Raw genomic sequence first — 22,029 nt, forward strand, 5'->3', positions numbered from 1 at the left:
ATATATATTATAAGTTTAAAGTACATATTTTAAAATTATATTTAAAATATAATTTCTTTTGGTCTTTATAGAGCTGGTAATTTTTAGTTAATAACATATGTTGTTTTTTTCAGTTCTACTTGCATATGGACGGCCGAGGAAACTATGAGTTCAAGAAAATAACTGAAGACACAGTTGAATTTGGATCTTAAAGTCATGAACTGAACTGCTAGAAATTGATGATTACAGGAAATGTGTAGAATGTCAGACAATGTACCATAAAATTACTCAGCTTGTTAAACATTTACTATTATGTAGGATATTGCTAATTGTGTATATGTTGGTGTAATTATTGATACGTACTAAGAATGTCCTTATTCTTGTGGTTTAAAAACCTGCCTAAATTAAATTGGGCTTAAATTAGTGTAACCTGATTCATCCTGGGATGCAAACCATTTGAAATCGGCTGATTTGACTTTTGTAGACCTTCTTTCCCTTCGGTGAAAAGCCCTGTTAAAATTAGGGTTGCTACCTCTCTTGTTCCTGCAAAGCAGTCTTGGATTTTTGCTCTGTTCTATGCATGTTTCAGAGAGATCTCACATGGTGCAGGACATTGTCCCATCCTCAGATCTGTGCCCTGTTCAATGAAAGAGCCTTTTCCGTGTCCAAGCCTTGTGATGTAGCCAATGTGCCCTTGCTGAAAAAGGATGAACTGAAACTAAAAGACAAAACTAATTCCTTCTGGTGTTTAAAAAAAATTACAGTTGTTCTTTGCTGGGATTTGGATTTGTCTTTGACATCTGTCTGTCCATGCAGTTCCCTCTGCAGCTCAGCTCTCATTCTCTCCCAATTTAGCAAAAGCTTCCTCTGTCTCCCAGCCCAACTATCCTTTTTCTGACAAAGAAATATTGTGGTAATGAAGAGTTGAGAGGAGGTTGAGGGAGGAAAGGACTGACCCACAAGAAAAAACGGGAGGGAAAGAAAAGTGACGATCCTTGTATCAAAGAAGCTTGTGAATGTTTTTAGCTCTGAAGAAACGAATGACTCCCACAAGAGGGAACAGAGAAAAGAATGTGGGTCCAGTCTTTCATCAAATCCGTAGAGGTTATAATGAGCTCAAAAATGTTAATCTGTCCTGTAATACAGCAGTTACTTTTTCCAAGTTCCTCCTTTCCTCCCTCTTCAAAAAAATTTGATGATCCTATAGTTTTAGCTGCCCTTCATGTCTGAATTTGAAAGCAAATGATAATGGTACTCTCTGTTTGGTCTTCTGGACTGTGAAGCCTGAAACAATGCTTTCATTCTTCATGTTTATTCTCTTGACTGTCATGATGTTTCTTGATTTCTGTTACAAATTATTTACTAATGATTCTCTGTGTTTTGTAAGGATTTCCAGTCCTTGCTGCTTTTCTTGTTCCAGCTTCCAAATCCCCTCAAAGGAACCAAATTATTACAATAGTTTACTGTAGTTGTTTTTTCCATACAAATGATTACTGTGGTTGTCATTTGACTTTGACAAGCATAAATACAGCAAGGTGTTTTTTGTGATCAGGGAATAGGAAGGTGTAATTCAAACTGAATTGCTGTTTAGCCTTTAAAACAAAAAAATTACAATACCTGTTGTACAGTGAAGGTCTAGTAGTTTTTTAGTGTTCCATGTAAGATATAATATAGGAATGCACTACATGAAGGCATGCATAAAATATGCAATACATCTGTACTTTGTGCATCTTTTATCAAGGGTTTAGATTTTAAAAAGCCCCTACTTTTTATAAAATGAATATGTAAAATGGATGCACTGCTGTTTAATTTTTACCCAGTTTAATTAGAAAATTTCTTTCATGTTGAAATTGCTACCTGTTAATATTTTTCCTTTTATCATAGTTCTTGCCCCTACCTGTCAGTATTCTTTCAAAGTACTCAAATGCAAACAGCTGTCCCGGTACAAGAATCTAGTGACCACAGTGGAATCTGAGTATAATGCTTCAATGAAGATCATAAAAGCTTCTCTCTCAAGTACAGCATATTCCAGAGAATAAGGTACCAGAATAACTTTTGTGCTTGTTTTACAGGAAGGCAGATAGGTGCCTGATTTCACTAATCTCTTGGTTCTGTTCCTTCAGGTTCTCACATCAGCCATAACGTAGCAGGTAGCAGCATGCTGTGTGTGAGGTGTAGTCTTTTTCAAAGTGTAACCATAGGGACAAATAGGGATGACAGGTTGGTGTAGGATGGTTTTTTGGTTTGGGGTTTTTTTTGTCAAAGTTCTCAGCACAAATGCAACTTCTTCTCTTCAGAGGGATGTTTTAGTAATCTTTTAGAGAGACAAAGAAAAAATTCTCTAAACTGAGAAAGTTGCTATGATCTTTGTGATTAGGGCAGTCTTGCAGTGGAGTAGCGAACTTGGACTACTTTAATGTGTTTTTAATGCTAACAAGTAAAACCATACACAGCACACTTACATTGCCCCCAGCAGCCAATCCCAATTGTACTTTACAATTTTACTGGATGTAACAGAATTTTGTGTAATCCTGTATTTATTTTTTAAACTAACAACAAGCAAACAAAAAAATCCATCTTCAAAACCAGGGAGGAATAGGTTTGCCTTTAGATGCTATGAAGTTTGTTGAAACTGAGGATGCTGGTATCTCCTTAGGGCCAGGACTTGGTGTTTCTAAATATACTGGAAGGGAAAAAATATTCTCTGCTTGATTGTAAGGGAGGCTTATAAAGAAAATATAAAAAAGAATAATATTTTATAATTATATTATTGAAAGGCCTTACAATTAAGTGTTTGAGATAGACTTGATCTAATGAGAGATTGTAAAAAAAATCTAATGGAAATGATGGAAGTCTTAGTTCTGTTGCAGAATTGCACTGTGATATTGTATTTTAGTTATGTTTCTTTAATAGCACAAGTTGGAAGTTCATGAAGTGGAATTCTGAACTACCTTAATAGACAACACACTGATGCATACTTTCAGTCTCAAATTGCTGGTGCTTTGAAGATGGTACTGGAAATAGTCAGATGGCTGCATTTCAACGGTGGGAAACATTCCTGTGTGTAAATACTGTAAAGTGTTTTGGAGGGGGAAACGGCGCTATGTAAATGTAAGACATTAAGTGCCTCTGAAATAATAATAATAATAAAAATTCTAAAGATAAAAGATATCTAGGCTTTTCATGTTTCTTAATGATGTGATTAGGAATTCTGTAGTAAATGCATATGCAGCAAATGCTGAGTTGCTCAATGAGCCGATGGTCTTTGTGTTCAGCTTTGAAAAGCTGCAGTGCTGTGTGAAATTTGCTCTGGAATCAGCCAGGTGATGCCATCCAGTTTAGGCTTAACCAAGTACATGAGCTCAGTTCTTGAAGACACATGCTTAGAGCAGTGGGATTATAGGTGCATTAATCTGCTCTGGGTCTGCACTGGATTGGCTCAGTTGGCTGTAGCCTGGTGCTAATAATGTACGAGCCATTGACCTAAGAGCTGGACTTGATCCTTCTGGGTCCCTTCCAGCCCACAATATTCTGTGAGCCTGGCCCCTCCTTTGTCTCCTGGCCACTTCTTTTCCCTGTGTTGATTTTAGAAGGGCCTGAATAAGATTAACATAATATCAGTATGTAATTCTTGTGAGTGCTCCTTAATCTTTTTATTTTGGGGATAGTAAGTTCATCTTCTTCCACATTTATTGTATTTTTAATTTTTAGTTGTTTTCCTTCGTTGTGGTAGACATACCAGCTATCAGGATACTTAAAACATGGTAATGTAAAAGTGCAGCCAAAACATGCTTGAATTGACTGATTTTCAAGTGATCAGTGTTTTCTAATACTAACAAGTATGAATCTTTTTCTTTTCTTACCTGAGATTAGTTGTGCAACAAGTGTATTGTAAAGCATTCTTAAAGGGTAGACCTCCCTTTGAAGGAAAATGTCTCAACCAAGAATGCAGTCTTACAAATCAAAGTGTTGTTCAATTAGGTTGATGAGTTAGAGGAGGAAAGAAAGGAATTTCTGTGTTGTGGAGGGGATGTTTAATACGTAAATTTATTTTTAGATACATTAAGATATAAGTTAAAATCCATTATTTAAATTTAATTGTCATTGGTACTGTGAGATGTCCATAGAAACATCCATGGTAATGGTCATCTGAAATTCCACTGCAAAAAATAGTGGGGTGAAAAGGTTGGCAAGGTTTTATAGAGAAAATAAACCACAACTTACATCTGTCAAGAAAATCAACAGTGTACAAGTTCAAATTTCTGCTTACAAGGCTGCTGTTCAAAGCAGTTATTTCTATGTATAATCTATTTGCTTCTTTCTTAGGTGTACATAGCCAGATGGTTTGCGAGTCTCTTTCCTGAGCATGGAGAGAGGTTTCTTGATTTTACTAATCAGGGATGTGCAGCTGTGTCAGGAAGAGGTGGGTTGGCTGGTTTTCTTTCCCTTCACATGTTGTTCTTCAAGGTCTGGACACAGTCAGGTTTTTATTATGATGCCTGAAACTTCACTGGGAAGTTTAAAGTGGCTGTGCACATTGCAGGTCCCTATGTTTGTTTATGTTCTGATGAAACCCATCCTGTCACGTGTACTCGGAGGATGAAACTGGTTTTATTCAACCCAAACCATTCTATCATTCATCTTGAAACAGAAATATAGCCAAGTTAGGTTATTATGAAAGCAGCTTGTCTTTCACGTTAAAAATCTTAGAAAAAATGTTATCTTCAAAGCCTTCTTTGAACTTCTGCATAATTTTCTTTGCTTGAATTCAAAAGCAGAGTCAGGTGACAAATAGCCTGGAACTTCACAGACAGAAGCTGTTTTAAGGGAGTAATTTGGAAAATACAGTAAATTTAGGGATTAAATAGGAATAATAGGCCTAAGCAAATTCCTTGGGGATTGACTTGGGAAACTGAAGACATTTTGCCAGTAATCCTGCAATGAATGCTACAATGCCAGAATAATCATCCAGTTGGCATTTTTATATGGGAGAAAAGGCAAACTTGGACTCTCTACTTATGTGGGGGTCTATCTTTCACAAACCAGACTTAATCACAGTCTCTCTTACACCGCTTAGAAACCTCTCTTAGTGACCTTTGGCAAGTCTGAACCATGAAGATTGAGCACAATTGCTTTTACTGTGAAAGGAGCACATTTGTTGTAATGCCCAGCCCTGTTCCCTGCTCTGCTTGTCCACAAACCAACATCCTTTATTACCCACCCATTTCTCATTTTGGGAAACACATGATGAACCAAAATAGAACAGAACTGGAAAAATGAGGTCAATTCTGTCTAGACCAAAAGAAATGCTGAGACTGGTTTACTTGGGGAGAAATAGGGAACTCCACCTACGTGACTAAGCAAATTTTCTCCATTAAAGTGACTTAAGAGTCTGGCCTAAATCAAAGCTAATTTTTTAATGCTGATTATTGAAAGTTTGGGGGAGGCTGCTTTGAAAGACAATCCATGTGTGCAATTGAAGAGGCATTCTATGTAACCAAATATACTCTCAATCTCCTTACCCTGAGTGGTTTAGTGCAAGTAGGTCCTAAAAAACAATTGACTACTTTTAATCACTGTACAACAATGACAAGTGTAAAGGTGCTCCCCAAAATAAGCTAATGTTTCTTTAGCTTAATTTACTTAATTATAGTATTTTACTGCAGGAATTTGTTGGCACAAAAGCAACAGCTAAACACAGCTATGTCAGAAGTAACTGATGGGACAGATGTGGTAACACTGAAAGATGAAGTATCTATAGAGGGATTAATGTGTTGGGGAAAAAATAATGGTTAAAAAGCAAAGCATGTCTGCCAGAGGATTGTTAAAACTTGGATGCAATATTATGTATTGCAACAAGACTTCTCTGAAAAGCCAGGAACCATATGCAAAAACTTTTTGGAGCATAGTGGGGAATTAAGGGTCAAAGTCAAATTGCAGCCCATCAATGCTAACTAGATTAGGAAAAAAAAACCTTTCAATTTTTTTCAATTATGAAAATAGTTGTGGTGGAACTTTAGTAGGGCTGTGTCTGACAGACAGTATTAGCTCCTGCAGGCAACCCTGTATTTTGCTGTCTCTGAGTTTGTTCTGTAGGGACCTGCTTGAGAGACAGGTACAGAAGAGCAGCCTCTCAGCTGACACATGTTTTGACTTCTTGTGCCTATCACTGGCTGTGGAATGGAAAGTCATTGTTTTCAAAAGGTGTTTTTGGGGTTGCTTTTTCAAGACAGGCTCAGCAGAACTCAAAGCACATCTGGCCCAAAATAGCCCCAGTTTCAAACACAGATGCCTTCCAGCTATTCCTACCCTTTCTTTTCCTTGCCACTGGAATAGCATGTTATCACAGTTCCAAACATAGCTTGTACTTCAGCATAATTCACAGGGCTTCTACAGCTCAATTTATGACATGTGCAGCAGTAGTAAAACATTTTCCAGTACTTCTAGAAGACTACAGTTCTTTCTATAAGGTACTTAGTGTGTTCCTCTAAGAGTTAAAAGGGCAGTAAGAGGACTCTTTTCTGTTTCAAGGATACAGAGGAAAGAAAGTCTAGTAAGAAGCTCAACAGTCAGCATGCAAATCTAATTCTGAGCTATTCCTGAGTTTCTGAGACTAAAGATGTTTGTCAGGAGAAGGGAGTACAGTTTTGTGCAGGCTTCAACACCAACTTGCAAACAATAGGTAAGTACTGATGGATTGTTAACTGGGCCTTGTTTCCAGCAATGTTTGAATATTGGACAGCACAGGGTATATTGCAGTCCAAGATTCCTGGAGAAGCTGTCAGTGGGAAGCACTGTATAGGAGATGGGAGGTGTTCAGGAGAAGAGAGATGTTCCTGCCCTTAATATCAGATCTTATTGAGCTGTTCAGTCTCTCTGTTCCTTTTCATTATTAGAAAAGAGAGGATCTAATACATTTCTCATGCCCTTTTCCTCCAAATTTTGGTGAAATCTGGATTTAAACTGGATCTCAGTGTGTTAATCATTTAGAAACATTTGGATTGTTAATGTGCTGATTATGCCCCTTTTTACCACTTGGTGTCACCTTTTCTAGGCTCACGAAGCACAGAAAGCAGACACAGCCTGCAGGATTCCTGCTGAGGCGATGGCTTAGGGCAGAGGCTGTACATGCAGGGGCGCTGCTGCCATGGGTGGCTGCGGGGGCAGGCAGGGAGGGAGGGAGGAGCGGCTGCGGGTGACGGTCCTGCAGCGCTGACACACGGCTGTGGTCACCCTCGGCGCTCTCTGGAAGCAAGTGGAGAGCTGGGAAATCAGACTGAGTATTATATCTGTGGAGATGTACGTATTTGGGGTGAAGGAAGGGATGGTAAAGTATGAAGGCAACAGAGGGAAAACTTTTTCTGTTAATCAAGGATGCACTCTTTAAAATGAAAAAACTCAACTAACAAACCCACATTTTTCCCTTGAATAAGGAGTGCTTCCTATTGGAGTAGGTTTTAAAATCTCACTTGCTCTTCTAGTACATTAGCTGATTAATGGAGTTGTGTAATTACTGAATAACTAATTTAAAAAATACCATGTGATCTCACTGGGAAAATATTTCTCTGTTGAAAGGGAGGTGAGTTTTAATTAAACCTCTTTTAATGAAATATTTTTTAAAATTTAACAATGCCAGTACTTTGCTACTTAAATATTTCTCGAAGTAATAAGGTAGAAAACTTGAAAATAAAAATAGAAGAAAATGCATCAGGGAGTTCAAATGAGGTCTGGAACTGTAAAGTTCATGTTAATAACTTCATTGCTATTTTAAACAAGATGCTAAAAAAATTACACTTAAATTTAATTAGGTGCAGTGAGGTATTTGGAGCTGTACTAGTGAATGTTGTGAAAGTTACTGTCTCAATAATACTGACCAAGAGGAGCTGCAGAAGGTAAAAAAATAATGCTTCCATGCTATTAATATGTTTCTGATTGTGATTAAGAGACATGGATTTATTCAGATTCTATATTAGGATTAAAATGAGAGAGATCCTGCCTACCTGTCTGAAGAAATAAGGCAGAGGGTTCATCTCTCATGAAAAATAAGTAATGGGAATGAGTAGGGGATGGAGGAGAGGAAGGGAAACATCAACAAAAGAACCAGGGGAAGCCAGGAGCAGAAGCATTTCAAGCTTCTTACAGGAGCCAGTCACACAAATATGTTGCTTTTGATAAGATGAGAAACGGGCACAACCTCTGCAATTGGACATCTGAGACAGCCTGGCAGTGAAACCCTGGGAGCAGTCAAGGTGGCTGCTTGTTTATAACCAGATACTGACAGGTTTTTCTGGAAGAAACCATCCCTGAGAGAAATCTTGCTGTGAACTTGGCTAATTCAGCTACAGTTAGAGGCTGAGGAGTTACAGGGAAAGATGTTCTTTCTGGGTCCTTTGGGGGATGCTGCAAGAGGCTCCGTGGGTTGAATGAGGGCCTGTGCCAGAAGAAGCAGAAGGATCTCGTGGTGGGAAGGTTTCTCAATATATGTAGTAAGGAAGAGATCTTGTAGCACATCTTTATGTCCTGAGCTTTGCTAAAAGTTCTGCTGTAGTGCACTGGAAGACACACACATCAAATAAGGGAAGGGCAGCTCTCTGTGGCAGTTTGTAAGGGACAGACTGGGCGTAGTCTGTGAGGGAGCATATGCCATGGTGAGTAACACCACACCTAAGGGTTGTGGAAAGATTTTCAGCTGACCAGTTCCTGCTTCTGTCCTGTCCAGCAGGTTGTTCTTTTCCTGTCATTCTCAAACATGCACACCAGGACAAATATAGACTATAGAAAGCATGGTTTGTTGTATGTGGATAAATTCTGTGTAATTAGATTATTCAATTGACTCTTGGATCTGGTAATGTATATTACAAGGTTTCTGAAATTGTGGCGATCACTGCTAACCTGCAAAATAATCAGCTTTACAAAACTGAACTGACAGGGTAATCTGTCACAGTTGTTTATTCTCACTTCATGCAGAAAACTCTTTGTCCTGAATTGCCACATAACTAGTGATCCAAGTTAAGCTCATAATCATGTTCTTATCATTACATGCCTCTCAGCAGCAGCCTTCTCACACTGGAAAGCTGAGTCTGCTAGAAATAGCTAAGCTGTTTGCTGCCATATCCATCATACACTTCTGAAGCTCTCTACAGTTGTTCATTTTAAGTAATGGCAGTAATTTTATTATCTGTGTTTGCTGTTAGGGCTGACAGAAAATCAGCAGAACAGCATCAGCCTTTTTTTGCTTGTGTGAAGAAGAATGTGGTTTTAAAGCAGGCTTGTTAAAGTATGCAGTGTTACAGATTCACTTGCACAAGGAGAGGACACAAGCACTGTGTGAGGGAGCTATGTAAATGTGTTTATCCACTTGAAATAGTTGGACACCTTTTTCAGATGATGGAGCTGAGTGGAACAGGGGAATAGGGAGCATCAATAGGAACATGCTTGCTTACAGAAACCTGCTTAGAAGAGGAGCCAGGGAACTTAGCTGCATAGGAAAAGCCTTCCCTTTCTCATATCCATTCCCTGTGTGTCTGCCTTCATCTTAAATCCATGCAGTGCTGGAGTGGCCACATGTGTGGGCCTATTCTTTCTTCCTAGTGACAACACATTTATTGGTATTACAACTTCTGCCCAACCCAATACTCTGAGAAAGTCTCTGCCTGAAACATTTTGCGTGGGTTCAGCCCAAGAACTAGAACTTACAGAAGTTTGCAATTGAGAAGCCCCTTTCTCAACTGTCTCCACAAACAGAAAACACCCTCTTTGAAATAGGATCTGTGAGCCCCGTGACTCTGGTTACTCAGCATTGTTGGATGATAACATACTGCAGCTAGGAAACAGAAGTGCTTCAGACTTCCAGAACTGGTGCAGTCAGGGGTCTCTCTTTTACCATTTAAGGCACTTGTTTGCATTTCTGTGGGTGTCTCTTCTCCCCTCCTTCCCCCCACCCAAATTCAGAACAAACCCAGAATCTCTTTAAGTAATGAAGTATGATTTATAGCATACTGTGTTGTCTATGACAAGCAACTGCATAGTCTAATTTAATAAATGCTATGCTGTAATTACACACTTTCCTTTTCCTATTAGCTCTTCCCTTTTGTGAGTCTGGCACTGAATGAAGCTGAGGATGCAGAGTGCCTCGGGGAAGGGAAGTAATGATGACAACTTTGGAATGTTTTTAAATTGACTCCCACGAGCTCTCATGTTTTTTGATTGTTGTTGTAAGATTCCTTCTCCATACAAGGTTTATACATCAGCAGAAAAGGCATTAAGCACTTATTGCTCAACACGAAGTAAACAAGGCTTTGGGGGGGGAATTTTGGTATTTTTCTTCCCCCTGTAAAAAGAGGAATTAAAGACCCAAGAAAACCCCCCTTAAACCACACTTAGACATTCCCAGGAGTTTTGACACATACACAGATGGTAGCTATAGTACAGCAAGGATGAAAAATAAAAATAAAATTCTGTACAAATTGTTTGTTTGGGATAATAATTTTGTAAGGTATTCCTTCTCATGAATACAGTGGGTATCTTCTTTTAAGGCATGTATAAAGTGTTGAGATCCACAACCAGTTAGTTCCAACTACAAGGTGATTTTTTTCTATTCTCTTGAGTTTTTGTGTTTGTGTATGCTGACCACCATCATTAGCAGCTCTCATCTCTGAGGCAGGCCCATAATGCCTTGAATGAACATCAGTAACACAAGTACAGGCAGCACTGTGGGAATGGAAGGAGAAGCTGTGAATGCAAACCCTGACTAATTGCTCATGTAAGTGGATAGCAGAAATGGGACTCAGGACTCTTCAAACCCTCCAATTTGTGAACTGTGGCTTCTCCTAGATTTATCCTTGCAGGTGCCCTGGTATTCTGTTTTATACACTGTTAGATTGTGGCAGTTTGGCTACACTGCTGTCCCAAAATAAGTTTCCTGAATGTATATTTAATTTACTTCTGGAATGAATACTGTACATCATTTTGAAAAGGAAAAGAAAGACTTATGTTTCCAGTCACCTTTATTTTACTAAAAAAGTATAAATTACAATCATAAATACAGATAACACCAGTATAAAAATTAGCCATATATTTATATATATAATTACATTTATATAAATATATAGCATAAACATAATTCTATATAAAATTATATATAAAATATAATTATATATATAATATATTTATTATATATATAATTATATAAATATATAAATTCTCATTTATAAATACTAAAAGTCAAAGCAGCAGGTATCTCCAAATTCCATCACCAAGATGATTTGAATCTACACCACAGAAACCATTCTTCAACTGTTAATTAAAAATGTTCAAATGCAATAAATACTGCTACCTATTCAGTGCTTGCTGAAGTGAGTTACTGTTGACTCAAAGCCTGCAAAGTATTTGTTCTAACACTTAGTTGAAACTATCAGAATCCCATCTGTAAAACTCTAGGTGTAGTGTAACTGGATATACTTTCCAGATAAAGAGCAAGTACCTGCTTCAATAGTGTTTCCTACAAATTGCCAGTGCAGTAGTTTCAGTTTGTTTACCTTTGTCTGCATCCAAAGATAAACAGACCAAGTTAATTTTATCCAAGAAGTGCAAAAACAATAGTAGCAGTTTTGTCGAATCTGAACTAACAGATTATTTCACCAGTTAATATTGTTAAGAGGCAGATAAATACAGGGTTTGTTTCATAGAAACAGAAAAATATTCCTTTTGAGTTAGGTGAAGGACATCTATTTTTCAATAGTAGTGTTTTTTCCCCTCACAAGTACCGTAAGTCTTCTGGCTCAATAAGGCCATGCTGATCAAGTTAAAAGTACCTCTAGTTCAGAATCCTGTTTGACAGGACTATAGAAGGAGCTTGGGAACAGTCTGTGAAAAATGTCTCTACAAAGAGACCTTGGCAATTTAGAGATGGCCAATCACCAGCCATAGGGAGTTCTACAAGGGAGAGTGCTGGGCTTGGCACCAGGCATGGGGCAGCCCTGGTGACAGACAGTGAGCTGTTAGAGAGGGTCCAAAGGATGGTGAAGGCTCCAGAAGGGAAGCTGTGTGAGGAGTGGCTGAGGTCACTTGGTCTGTTCAGCTGGAGAAAAGGAGACTGAGGGGAGACACTTCAACAACCTTGCCAAGGAAGCAGAGGGGCAGGTGCCAATCTCTTCACTCTCGTGACCAGTGACAGGGCTCAAAAATCCAGCATGAAGCTGAGTTAGGGAAGGTTTTGGTTCAGTATCAGGGAAAAGATTTTCACCCAGAGGGTGTTTGGGCACTGGAACAGGGTCTCCAGGGCAGTGGTCACAGCAGCAGCCTGGCAGAGGTCAAGCAGCTGTCAGAGAGCACTCTCAGGTACAGGCTGTGACTTGTGGGTATGGTGCTGTGCTGGGCCAGGAGCTGGACTCGATGATCCTGATGGGTCCCTTCCAACTCAGCACATTCTATAATTCTATGATTGTAACAGATCACCAGAATGTTCTTCCAGCCTCTGGCCACTAATGACACAGGGCTTCCTGGTATCTGGATTTTTTAATCCACATAAAGTTTGGGCTTCAGAATTCCAGTTTCAGAGAGTCTAAAAGGCTCCACTCAATTACCCAATTTTGTTGTTGGGTGTTGGGGAAGATGAAATAGGAAAGCCTTATAAATATGATTGTCTGGCAAAAGATTTTGAGAATATAGAGACTATAAGTGCGATTGAAATGAAAGCAAGTTTTGAGATCCCTTAGTTACTGAACAATGGGAAAACAATGGTGTGGCCACTGAAGGTAATGCCCTTTTGATGAAACAACACCCTCTGCTTGCAGACAGGTCCAAGGGTCAGAGCAGACCCTGTCAGCTTGGCAGAAGGGGTCCAAAGAGTTGTTTTTAGGGTTTAAAATATAGCACAATATGGTAATAGTGATTCTTATAGGCTGTATGGAAATGCTATAGGATTTCTATCTTGTACTAAATTGGTTAGTTAGAATCAGGATATTCAACACAGAAGATGATTTATTATATTTTAATGGGAGCTTCACTTACTTACTTTCTGTACTCTTATCTCTTAGCTCTTACCCCTTTTATGCTTTCACTCTCTTACCCTCTCATCCTCTCTACCCCTCTCTTCTCTCAGGCCTGCTCTGAGCTGCAGCTGGCAGCTCCCAGCAGGGCCCTGTACCCAGGCCCTTTGCAATGAACAGCAAGTTCCACAACCTGGCTTCAGAGATCTCTTGTCTCTGTCCGTCCTGACTGTGCTACCCCCCGTCACTCCTACAGTTGGGGTTTTTTCTGCTTTGGCTCTGCCACTAGTGTTTGCAGTACTTTTTCCTTAGATACCATTAAGCAGCTCCTTTTCTCTCTCAGCTCTTGCTCTCTTTGCTTTCTTGCGTTTACACAGAACCACGGGAAGGACAACGGCGAGAGTGATGACTGCAACTGCTATCACTGCTAAGATGATAAAGACTTCTGTTCCATATTCTGTGGAGGAAAAAAAATCCAAGATTGAGTTGTCAGAACCCACAATGTCACAGTGCTACAAACTCCTAGCACTCATTCTGCTGAATGAAAAAATGCTTTCTATATGTTAGTCTCACAGAAGTGGAGTCACCACATCAGTGTGAACTGAACAGATTTTAACATGGATTTGTTGAACTGAAGTAAAGTTTTATTCTACCTCGCTCACTCTAGGTTTTAATCTAGTTTAGTTAGTGCACTAAAGTACCATGCTAACACCACAAGAATAAGTCAAACCATTCCCCCTGCCTGTACATTATTTCTGTCCTAGTGAAAATCTATTCAAGGTTACAAGCTAGAAAAGACCAAGAGAAGATTTTTCTATTTAAATTTTAATGAAATTGCAATCTATCACTTTTGTGGTAAATTCTCTGGATAAGAAAGCTAATTTGAGTTCATTTGCCATTTTAGAAGAGTTTTTTTCTAGAGTGCAAATATTCTTACTCAGGGAGTAAGATACAGTACAGCAATGTGATATTATTTAAGTAATATTGATGACTGTATATTGAAGAAAGTGTTATCCAAATGCCTGTCTGATTCACCTACACTTGCTAACTTATTTACCAGTAAAGAAGTCTATCTGCCAACCTCTGACCTCGTAACAGGAAAGAAAGTCTTATTCTCATCATCTCCTTTTGGCATAACTAAAGGTCAGTTCATTCTACAAGTAAATGGATATGTAGGTTTCCAACACTTTGATGTTTTAGAGCTAATCCTTCACGCACTTCCTACGGCACCTGCTATTGGAAGGATCCAAGGAAAACAATTCGAAACAAAAATGAAGCTGAAGGCTATTGATGACATCTGGAACCTCAGACACCAGTCATCAACTGAGACATTTTAACCAAAACAGTTGGGCAAAACCCTAAAACCAGCTCCAACTAACTAAAGATGGTGGATTCTTACTTAAAGTGAGGTCTTCCCATGAATTTCCATGTTCCACCTGTGTATTCTAACTTACACAGTAAACAGGGCATTTCATTGCAGGCACCAGAATTTAAAGATGTAGATTTTTTTGTTAGACTATTAAAGACTGAGTGACAAACCTCCTCTGATACTTACCATCTAAGATATTCCTTCCTACACTGGTGCAGAGCACCCTGCTTTCTTGGCCATTACGATTTTCTCTGCGAGAGGGAATGATTCCCTGGACATAGAAGCAATAGTTCTTTCCACTGTCAACACTTACTTCAAAATTATGGCTTTTTGTTGTTACATCTTTCTGTAAAGGAAAAAAATATTCCAAGTGTCAACTCTGAAGGTAACACAGAAATTGTGTAACTATATAGAATGTAACAATTATTACAGAACAAAAACTAGAGTTAGACCGTACCTTTCCAGAACTTTGATCTTTCCAGTAATAGAGTTTGTATTCCAGGTCATGCTGGAAAATATCTTGAATACTCATAAAGCTTCCATTAGGAAATATATATGGTGTAAGCGGATCTTTGAACACGACATTCAGTTTGGAACCTTTTTGTGAATAATCCTTTATCTCTGGTTTTCCAATAACAGCTAAACAAAGATTTTTAGAATTTAAAAAATGACATCATTTATATACGACACGCTCTTTTTCCTTCCACCCTCCATTACCTTCCCTTCTCAAATCTATTACAAGCTTACAAAGCCAGTGAAGGCCTAGGTTGTAAACAAGTATCCTCACCCAGTGCGTACTATTAACTAAATGGTCTACTCAGTGCCGTGAGAAACAAATGAGAAACAAACTAAAATCGTTCACCCTCCCCTACAACAGGGAAAGCTTTATGCCTGAATACCTTCTTTTCTGGTATCAGCTGGGTTACCATAAGAATCTATAGAAAAAAACATTTAAGCTCAATCTAAACCTTGTTTAAATCAACAGAAATAATCTTGAAAATAAATTTATAGTAAGATTTAATTGACAATCCTACTTACTCTGGCTATAAGGTGTAAATTTTTCAGAGACTTCAAAAGGTGGTTCTTCAAAGTTATCCATCTCCGCAGGCTTTACAGACAGTATGTGTGCTGTATAGGTCTCCTTTACATTCCTGAGCGCATCAGTAACATCACACTCTGTTTCTGATGTCTGTATGCATTTTCTTCTCACATCAGATGTCTGTCTGAAAAGAGCAAGAAGGAAATGTCAACACTTTTGAAGTAGACATATATGTATTACATACTTAGATACATTAAAAAACATCTTCCACCTCAAACTGTATAGATTTCCCTCATCCAATAGAACAGCCTTGCAGGCTAAAAGGAGCAAAGCTCAAAAGTCACTATCCTTTACAGCTGTATTTCACAATTCAAAGCAGAATTCAGTAAATCAAGCATGATTGATATTAATTACAGAAATGTGCCATAGGACGCATTTGGTTTTGCATTTATGCAAATGCCACTAAGAACCAGACAGTAGCAGCAAATTTCAATGCAGAATTGCAATTTAAAAACACTGACAAAAAGTATGAACCATGTACTTCTCTTGATTTTTAAATGATAGAAAGGTCCATTTACTTGCGAAATAGCAATGAGACTATGAAAAATGTTAATTTCTCATTTTACCTCCTCACAAGAAGGAACAAAAAACCAGATTAGATATTAATCCTTCAGTTCTTTTCCCTCTTTTTGCTGGTGAATTAAGGAAAGCTAAAATTGTGTGATCTCAACTGGAAGAGCGAGTGCTCCCTGTTTGAATATTAACAAGGGGTTTTTTTCTCAAAGTAGATCAAGTTTCCTTGTTTAGAGTCAGCTGAACTCCCTTCTCACTTCATCAGATTTCTTTTGTCACAGATCAGTGAGGGACAGTGCCACAAGAAATGCACTGAAAAGAGATAGAGGTTTGACCTTTTTGATGAAACAAATGTACTTTGTAAATATATGTACAAAAGAAAGCAAACATTTAATCCTACGTCCTCCATAACAGCAACTTCAGTTAAAAGAGATGCCTCTGCTGCAGAACTACACCTGATTCTATACTGAATCTCGGGCAAACAGATTTCAGGTTTTTGCAAGCAAAAGGTCTGGAAAGAAAGTCCAGATTCAAAAATATCATAAAGTGTGTTCTGCTAAGTGTGTGCTTTTAAGTCCATTAATCTAATCACGCCTAAAAATGAAAAAGAACATTAGCCATTACACTGGTATTTCACTTTTTAGTCATGAGAGAACACTCATTTATGTGCCACTTTTAAAGACAGTAGAGACTACAGTACCACAGTACCATGTAGGAAGTTTGATGATGCATTTTCCCTTTAGGGCACGTTTAATAATGCTCTGTGTATTAAAATGGGAGCTAAAACTGGCACAGATTCATTACTGAACTTCATGGAAAGTTTTGTGCAGTTCTGAAAGAGGTATTAGGCACTTCACATAAGCTGGCTATGTTTATATCTACAATATTTTACAGCTTACATAAAACACAATATCAGAGCAAATCTTGACAGAGGGAAATGAACAAAGGTAATTTTTAGTATTACTCAGCAAGACAAAATTATTAATTACTGTGATTCACTGATTAGAATAAAATGCAGACTCATTTATTGGACACCTCCCAAGACTGAAGACACAAGTCCAGACACCTTGGAAGACATAAGTTCTGTCTAATATGTGGTAAGTCAGGTTGAGTATCAACTCCTTCAAAGTATCCTGGCTGGCTCTCTCGAGCAGCACCGAACCCCAGAACTGAAATACTGATCTAAAGCTTATTTCTCCATTTCCGAAGCGGGCAAAATCAGAAGTCTAAACCTGATATTTTTATGGTTGGACACTAAGAAGTATTAGGCAATTTTCCTAAATCCCAGTATTTGAGCACTTTTCCTGTTACATTCCCTTTCAGAAATATTCAAACATGCTCTCTTTTCATTTTCTTCAATTGCCATTAATGAACATATCATGGTGTTATCTACTTACCCATGTATTTCCACAGTATAGAAGTAGCCTGATGGTTTCGGTTGCCACTGTAGTATAGTTTTAAAATTGATTGAAGACCAAGTTATATTGACTGCTGTTGGTAGATTCTTATAGCCTTTAAATACAGAAGAGAGTGCCATCAGTCATATTATATATAATTCCTGTTTCCCTGCAGTCATTGTTCAGTTGCCATTAATTGCAACTTGGAAACGTTTTCTTGGGGGAAAAGGCTCAGTCCTGCCCTTAGGAAAGGACTGCTCATCTTACTAAAGGAATGTGTCCTGGTAGAAGTGAAGAATGAGAAGACAATTATTTTCTGTCTTGTAACTCTGAAACTGATGAGGTAATTTAGAGTTCCTTTTTGATCCAAGACCTCCGCAGAAGGTATAAAAGCTTGAACATTCTCGTGAATGAAGCACTGAACAAATGAGGCATAGTTCAAAATCATCCCTAGCTGAATCTGCAGAAAGCGTTAGCTCCTGGATTCCCATTTCCATATTTAGGAAAGATAAAGTCTCTTTAAATATCAGTGGTTACCCTACACACCTACAGTATATGAGAGAGGCCACCCCGGGATGAGCTCGTGTCCCCCTCAAGCACATTTTTGGCCAGCCACAGCTGCTTCGGGGAAATGCCCACGACGAAGTCGGATGGGAAAATCCCTCGCAACCCTGTAAACTCTGGAAACCCCTCGACAAGCTCGGAGCTGGGAACAACGGGAGGAAATCTTGCGACTCCTCTACAGCTGCCCACCCCCGAGGCGGTCCCTGCTCCCAGCACGGCCGCGGCCAGTGAGGAGCCCGCAGTGGCCCCGGCCCCGGCCGCCGGAGCGCTGTGCAGGGAGGGCCCGCGTCCCTGTCCCCTGCCCGCCGGCGCGGGGCCGCTCTCCCCGGACTCCCTCAGGGACACCCCGTCCTGGGGCTCCGAGGGACCGATCGCCGGCGCCATCCCTCCCATACCATCCCGCCCCATCCCGTCCCGTCCCGCGGGCCGTCACTCACCGGCGGCCAGGGGCCAGAGCAGCGCGCCGAGCAGCAGTGCCCGTGGCGGGGCGGCGGCACGCAGCATCCTGGGTGCGCTGAGGGAGCTGCCGCTGGCGGCCGCCGCCGCCGCATATATGGGGCAGCGCCGCGCAGAGGCGGGACCCAGGCCGCGCCCCGGGGCCGCGCAGCGGGGGCGAGGGGACGGAGCGCGGCGGAAGCGCTCGGGCACCCCCGATTGAGCAAACACAGCGCGGGATCTTCGAGGAAAGGGAGGGAGGGGCGCTGAGGGACGGACGTGTCCCGCGGGATGCAGCCCCGCCACCGCATCCCCCGGCGCAGGCCGAGCTGGACGTGAGGGCGCACCTGGACATGCCTGCGGTCCGTGTCCCTCTGCCTGGTTGGTGTCATCAGGCCCTTGTACCACCCCTCCCTTCTCCTCTTGGAATTCTGCTGAAACTGGACACCACTGGACAGCCAGCTTCATCCTCTGCGAAGATTTAGCTGGCTGTCGAGGGACACCCCAGCTCGGAAGTGGCTGCTCTGTGGGGCAGCTGGTCATGCAGAAGCGATGTTGGGTTAATTAACTTTGATCCCGTACATTCTGAAGGGCTAAATATGCCAGTCCTTCCCTCGGCACACAGGACATTGGACACAACTGCTCAGCTAGACCACATCCTCCATCCCCTCACAGCGGGGACCCTGTCAAGGCTCATCGGTCACACTAGACAGAAAGTAAGTTTCAGGTGTTCAGGTGTTATAGGTGTTCACTCTTATAGGTGTTCACTCCCCTATAAGCCAGGGGCTCTTAGCGCTTTTCCTGTAAGGTCACATTGGAAAGGTACGGCATTTTCAGAGGAGCAGGGAATTGCTGACAGAAGGCGTTCCGGATCTCAGCCTTTGCTGAGGCTCGGGCTCCTGGGCCGTGCGTGGCGGTCGCGGTGTCCCCCAGGGCCTTTGCCGGGAGGCGGCTGTGCCTCTGTGTAATGCTCCAGCTCTAGAGGGAGCTGAGCTCGCAGGAGCTCGGGACTCTGCCGCAGGAAGGTGGGAAACAGACCGCGCAGTAGAACTGTGTCAGAATTCAGGGGGACATACGCATTTACAGTCTCAGACTGACTTATTTTCATTTTGATGCTGACTTGGTACCATGGACGTGGAACATGTAGGTAAGAGAAGAAGACTAATGGAGAAGTTGAATATTTCATTACCTTTAATTTTCATGATTGACACATACTTGTCTGCTAGCAATCAGTTCTCTCTCATAATGCAAAATAAATGCATATGGAACAAATGACAATATCCATTCAATCAGAGTCTGCATCAGAATCCATATTATTCTAAGGCACACCTAAACCCTTGACTTTTAAGTTATTGACATACCTTCATTAATTCCATCCATACACCTTCTCATTTTCCTGCTTTGTTTTTCATCAAATTTCAACACTGTCTTTATGTATGCTAACATTATCTCAGCCAAAAATACTTTCTGCTTTTAACTTGGTGTGGAATACAGATCTTGTGGGGTTTCTAGCTTTTCAGGATGGTGACCTTATAAGATCACAGTTGATTTTCAAAGGACTTTAGAAAGAAACAGTACTCACATGTTTAAAGAAAGAGATGCTTATATGAAATATTTAAATCACCTTTAGGCTTTAATTTAACTTAATCTCATGTAGTTCAGTCACAAAAGATGGAAAGTGGGTCAGCAGTGGTTTCCAGTTTTTATGCACATAATCTCAGGATGCCCTTCTCCTGACTATTCCTTCTTATTCACATATCTTCTGTCAAGAGCTCCCACACTTGAGAGAGGTGAGGAACCATCCAGACCTTGTCCAAACTAACCAGTCTGACCACTGCTATCTTATTCCAGTTTCCAGCAAGGTATTTAATGTTCACTTACGCTAGGCTCTTAGATGTTCTCCTCCTTGCTGCAACATGAGAGAAGGAGGACACCAGTTTGCCAGAGCTGATCAGGTTGGCATGGCAAGGTTGTGATGGAAAAGGGAGAAGCACTGAGGTGAGGAGCTGCTGCTGCCACATCTGGTTTTCTTTCTCTTCTTTGGCCAAGAGCAGACTTGACCACAGAATGAGAACTGCTCAGCCCTGCCTGGCTCCAGGCACCAACCAGCGTGGGAGAGGAGAGGAACCTCACACAGCCTGACATGGGCTGAAGCCTCTGAAGTCTGCTCAGCAGCCAGTGACTTCACTGTGACATTCTGGTCACATTTCCTGCCCACTTTATGGGATTTCAACAGCTCATTTAACACAGAAAAATTGTGCCTTTTTTCAAGCATATGTTGTTACATGCAGGAGAACCTTCTGCTGACGTAAAGCTCTGGCAATTTGTCTAGAAAATTAGTACTTGGCTCCCATAGTGGAATGCCAAAATGTAGGCATCGTCTCTACATGTCTCTAACCCATGTAGTCATCCTGTGCTCATTTAGAATCAGCTGAGAAAAAACTCATTCCTAAGGTGAAGTACGTATTTTCTAGTATAGGCACCCAAAGCAAGTCAAATGAATCTATTTCAGTGTTGAAATAAATGGAACATTTCTACTGATGGAGATGAAGATCTTGCTGGGACCATTTAGAATATGTGGGAGACATGCAAGAGTGCAAGCCTGGCTGCACAATTTAGTTTAGATGACCTCTTCCACTCTGTGACATCTTCAGCCTGGTGAACTGGGTGGAATCATGGTTGTTACCCATTTGGAGGGTTTGCCAGAAGGCAAGCAGGTTCTACAGATTTTCTTTCCTCAATATGTTTGCTATGAAACCAATTGATTGTGGGAAAAGTGAGGAGGCAAGCAAAACTAAATCTGTGAAACTCCATTCTTTTTTAAAGAGGTGCATGCATTTATTTTTGCTGTATGACCTGCCAAGTCTCTAAACTGGTTTGCTTAGAGAGAGCTACAAATCTTTGCTTAGCAAAGCAATTGCCACATCATGTTTTCTGTACAGTCATATATAATTATTGAAGTGGAATGCCTCAGGTGACATCAGTGACAGATTGGTTTCTTTACGCTGGTGGTTTTGCAAGACTGTAGGTAAAATTTTGTAATAGTTATTAACGTTTTGAAATTCTTTTTGGCTATAAAACATTCATCACTCCATGATGAATATCAATATCATCAATATCATCATATCTGATAGTGTCAAGTGTATTTCTGTGAGCAGGATTTGAAATCACTGAGAAATTTTTCCACAATGAAATTGCTCCTGATATTTATCTTAAATTTAAATATTTGCTTAATATGCCTTAGTGATCAATATGATTGGGCAAATAACGTAATTATACAATTAATTATATTTAATTAGAAACCCCAGAAGTTTAGGTATCAACCTGTAATTTGGTACCTGCTCCCATAAATATCTTAGCATTTCTCTTGCAGACCTGCTTTATCAAATACTGTGTTATAAATGCATTCACAAACTCACAAATACCTCTGAGAAACAGTATTTGTAATTAAGAGGAATTGTAAAATGTTGTAAAATTAGTTACTAAATTATTTTTTGATACACAGCAATTCAGTATTGTCTCCCTTTGGTGAGCAAAGTCATTGAACCAGTGTAATGGAGTGAAGAATCAACTTTTTATACCTAAAAGTAGCTGTGTTTATCCCTGAAATCTCCATACCAATGAAAGCCCCAGTATCAAGATTTCCTTGTGAATCCCTGATTTTCTTATTATCTAAGATATTAT

At 40.2% G+C, this 22,029-nt stretch overlaps 2 protein-coding genes across 3 annotated transcripts in view; one reads left to right on the forward strand and one right to left on the reverse strand.

The window, feature by feature from the left end:
- ABCD3 (ATP binding cassette subfamily D member 3) overlaps positions 1–11,840 on the forward strand; it is a 36,012-nt gene extending 24,172 nt beyond the window's left edge. For both annotated transcript variants that reach the window (XM_074546142.1, XM_005482067.4), the window contains one exon: positions 114–11,840. In XM_074546142.1, coding sequence (XP_074402243.1) covers positions 114–191 — 78 coding nt within the window. In that variant the 3' untranslated portion in view covers positions 192–11,840. The remainder of the gene's footprint in view (positions 1–113) is intronic.
- Positions 10,968–18,903, reverse strand: F3 (coagulation factor III, tissue factor). Its single transcript, XM_005482066.4, has 6 exons — positions 18,348–18,903; positions 17,347–17,461; positions 15,376–15,560; positions 14,795–14,976; positions 14,524–14,683; positions 10,968–13,425 (listed from the first exon to the last, which is right to left on the reverse strand). The coding sequence occupies exons 1-6, from the start codon at positions 18,886–18,888 to the stop codon at positions 13,277–13,279; spliced, it is 1,332 nt and encodes a 443-aa protein (XP_005482123.3). The 5' UTR covers positions 18,889–18,903; the 3' UTR covers positions 10,968–13,276.
- Between the last annotated feature and the right edge of the window lie 3,126 nt (positions 18,904–22,029).

The sequence above is a fragment of the Zonotrichia albicollis genome, chromosome 8, assembly GCF_047830755.1.
Source record: "Zonotrichia albicollis isolate bZonAlb1 chromosome 8, bZonAlb1.hap1, whole genome shotgun sequence".
Lineage (NCBI taxonomy): Eukaryota > Metazoa > Chordata > Aves > Passeriformes > Passerellidae > Zonotrichia > Zonotrichia albicollis.

Coding starts and splice junctions, on each gene's coding strand:
- F3 (XM_005482066.4), bottom strand. CDS start 18,888: ATGACCAGCTGCCCCACAGAGCAGCCACTTCCGAGCTGGGGTGTCCCT. Junction 17,462..18,347: donor GCTCTGGCCCCTGGCCGCCG/GTGAGTGACGGC, acceptor CTGTATTTAAAG/GCTATAAGAATCTACCAACA. Junction 14,684..14,794: donor AAGATCAAAGTTCTGGAAAG/GTACGGTCTAAC, acceptor TTTCCTTTACAG/AAAGATGTAACAACAAAAAG.